The sequence below is a fragment of the Microtus ochrogaster genome, chromosome 4, assembly GCF_000317375.1.
Source record: "Microtus ochrogaster isolate Prairie Vole_2 chromosome 4, MicOch1.0, whole genome shotgun sequence".
Lineage (NCBI taxonomy): Eukaryota > Metazoa > Chordata > Mammalia > Rodentia > Cricetidae > Microtus > Microtus ochrogaster.
The window spans coordinates 75,885,333-75,888,987 of NC_022011.1; the positions used below are offsets into that span (position 1 = coordinate 75,885,333).

A 3,655-nucleotide genomic window follows, 5' to 3' on the forward strand; every position below is an offset into this window, starting at 1 on the left:
TGATTTGTCACAGACTTCTCAGTTGAGAGGAAGTGATACAATTCTAGAGCAGTGTGGGCAAGACTTTTCAAAATCCCCAGTTAACGATTCATAGACTGGCACAACTCCCATCCCATGCAACCTATAAAAGATTAAAACTACTTCTGTAGATTAAAACCTGCGGTGGAAGAAATCTTTGTTTTCAAACAACGGGTTCTAAAAATAAGACATGGCAACATAGTTGATGGCTCCCACAATTCTCACTGGCTTTCCTCATCCGGTTCCTCTAAGTGACCAACCACTAGCAGCCTGAGAGGATATTTATTTTTTTCTACGTGTTCAGCTATAATGCACAGAATCATTTATCATAGTTTATACTTTTAGTAACTGTTGCTGTGAAACCCATCCTGTTCTACAACTTTCTTTTATCACTTTTTTTTTTCTGTATCTGTGCTAACCCAGGACTCTTGTTTGATTGAGGACTGTATATTATCTATGATGAATATATCCCAGCGTGGAACACTGATAAGGATACATACATGGCTGTCACATCTTACTGATGTCTCCTTTACATGTTGGATAATTTTAAGGGTACAAGCAAGGGACCTCTGGTTTATAGCACGTTTCCTAGCAACAGTCAGACACCACCCCGTTGTTGCTCCTTATTTTTGATGTTTACTACTTTGGTTCTTACAGCCTTGCTGAGATGGTAACCTATGCATTTCCTACTAACTGTCTACTATTTCTCTGACTAGCAATGAAAAAATTATTTGCCATGTTTGCTAGCCTTTTACATTCCTTATCCTGCTAACAAATTAACCCCTTTACATACCTAAAACGCATTGCTCCATGCGCCTTATTTGCCTTCTTGGCACTTACATTTCACATCTTAAAGGTTGGAGATTCATCATATCTTTTATGACAGCATCATATATTTTAAACAAGTTTTCACATGCTACAGTCTGAAAGCACCAATTATGTCCTAAGTTTTCAGATGTTACTTTGAAAGCCTTCAATCGGACACAAACACATTGATAATATAGTTTGAAGTAAAACCACACTTTTCCTCAAGTAGACAATTGTCCAAACATTAATTTTCAAAAGCCTGCTCTTTTCTCTACTGGTTTAAAATGATAAAACCTAGTATCTGTGTAGAAGGTTCTCACTCTCAGGTGTCAAGCAAGGAACAACAGCAGCAGGAACCAGCCTAAGTATTTTCTGTGATTGCATCAGAATATCAGGGCGTCACTATTTTCTGGGAAGCCCGATAAATGGAAAGCATTAGTATTGTGTGCATGCTAATAGTTGACAGAAACATGTCCATCAGGGCTGGAGAGATGGCTCAGAAGTTAAGAGCACTGGCTGCTCTTGCAGAGGACTTGGGTTCAAGTCCTAAAACCCACCTAGCAGCTCACAACTATCTTGTTTTGGCCTCCAAAGGCACTGCACACACACACAACCACACCCACACCCCCCCAACACATACACACAGTGCACAGGCAGACATGCAGGCGACACACCCATACACATAAAATTTCAAAAAACAATGCATTTTCTTCATAAGTTATTCAAATATGCTAGTTAACACAAACCACACTGGAAACAACAGACTTCAAATATATAACTTGCTTTTATTAACTGGAAAAAGAATTCATATTTGTCAAAATGGCAGATACACTAGTATCTTTAGTAAGATTCAAAACTGTGTCAGGCTGTTTGGCCAGTCTATGGAATAAATGAGCAATTACATTTTTAAGGAAATTCAGAACACCAACATGTTCTAGACACTAGGATCACTATAAGCCAAGTACACAACAAATATTGTTCCCCTTAGCCAGTTGGCTTCCAGGAAAATATATATTATTATTTAGACAATTAGCATCTGAGCTTCATAAATGACTAATACAGCATTTTATTTTAATTAAATCAACATTTTGTAAACTTCTAACTAGTCTTTAAAGTTTTGAATATGAACATAAACTAGCCTCTGTTCTCCCTATATACCAAATGGGAAATACCTGCCATAATATATCAACATTTTATAGGAATATTTTAAGACTTCTGGCATTAGAAAATATGTAGTATCTGTGCAACACCATCATAATTATATACAGAAAGCATCTTAAAATCTCCTTGTACAATTTAACTACTAAAGGTTAAAGTGATATATTTAAAAAGTAATATTCTTATTTCCTATAGATCTGGCACTCACTTGTAATTAAAGAATGCACAAAATAAGTCTCACATGAAGTGGTTCCTCAATAAAAATAACTGAACATTATTTATTTGATTTACTAGTTTTCGATATCTTTCAGCCAAAAAGGCTTTATTATAATTTATGTTTCCAATTACAGTCTAACGCTGAGGCAGTAAATGTTAGTCTGTGCTTGCCTGTTTCCCTGTCATACAATATGTCCATAAATCTCAATGCACACCTTTGTTTCATGGTACACAGTATGTCCATAAATAAAACAAAAAAAAATCACTAAGCTGTGATTATTCAGCAGTAGGGGGAAAAAACCAAGTCATTTACATCTTGTTTAGTTTCTAAAGCAGCACTACTTAGTTATGACAAATAAGACCAAACGTTATTATAAATTATAAATTCTAGCCATGTTTCTTTTGGCATTAAATCCATAACACAAATGCTTATTCTTGAATAGATTTATATATTAGTGTACATCTGAATATACATCTTCCGATATCCCTTGTACGCAGAAGGCTGGTCAGTGAAGTGTGTCACAGCAGGTAATGTTAGCCACTGTCATGGGCATCAGAGGACACGGCGTGGCTGAGTCCTGACTTCCCATTCACAGCTATTGTATTGGACGGAACAGTAACCTAGGAGGAAGAAACACATTTTGTTCCCGTCAGTTTTTATAAAATGGGACAGCTGTCTAATTTTTAACAATCATCACATTATAACTTCTGCTTAACTGAAAACGTTAGCATTCAGTATTTATCACTCAATGATTTACAAATAATTAAGAATAAATGCTCACTCACTCGTGAAACGGAAAATGAGAGACTTGCTATTTCCACAACAAACAAGTTAAATAACCCATCAACATATCTTAGTCTTTATAAAATTACCAAGCCAACAGAAAAGACAAGAGCACAAACAGACTGCAGGCCAAGCTGTCACAGTGCAGTTTTAGCTATGTGAATCCTGGCTTCTCAGAAATGCTTTGAAAAAAAAAATGGGTTTTGCAAAATTTTACAAGTTTGTACTAATACCAGAAAGTAGTTTGAAATCCTTCTCTTACCAATTCTCTATATATTTAAAACAAAAGCACCCACCACCAAAACTGGGTCTTTAAGAATTCTTTCATGGTAAGGGCTACAGCCAAGTGTCAAGCCTGTGACTATTAGACCTAGAACAAAGGAATGACGGAAGGGCTTTACAGGAAGCTTCAATCAACCTTCAAAATTCACTGCCTGAGTGTTCTATTTGCAAAGCTCTGGAGAAAAAAAAAATCACTCAAGACAGTCAAGCAGGATGGTATACACAGCCATCCCAGCACTTGGGACACTGGGGTGGTATGGGAAGTCCTTTGGTATATGTGTTGCTTTTAATGGTTAATAAATAAAGAACCTGCTTTTGGCCAATGGCTTAAAAGAACACAGTCAGGCTGAAAAAGATATATATATATATCTTTTTCATATATCTATATCT

The 3,655-nt window shown here is 36.2% G+C and overlaps 1 protein-coding gene across 4 annotated transcripts in view; it reads right to left on the reverse strand.

Moving 5' to 3' along the window:
• Window positions 1-1,590: 1,590 nt before the first annotated feature.
• The window catches only part of Cobll1 (cordon-bleu WH2 repeat protein like 1), a 142,192-nt gene continuing 140,127 nt past the window's right edge, over window positions 1,591-3,655 (reverse strand). For all 4 annotated transcript variants that reach the window (XM_026778673.1, XM_026778676.1, XM_026778675.1 and 1 more), the window contains one exon: window positions 1,591-2,820. In XM_026778673.1, coding sequence (XP_026634474.1) covers window positions 2,734-2,820 — 87 coding nt within the window. In that variant the 3' untranslated portion in view covers window positions 1,591-2,733. The remainder of the gene's footprint in view (window positions 2,821-3,655) is intronic.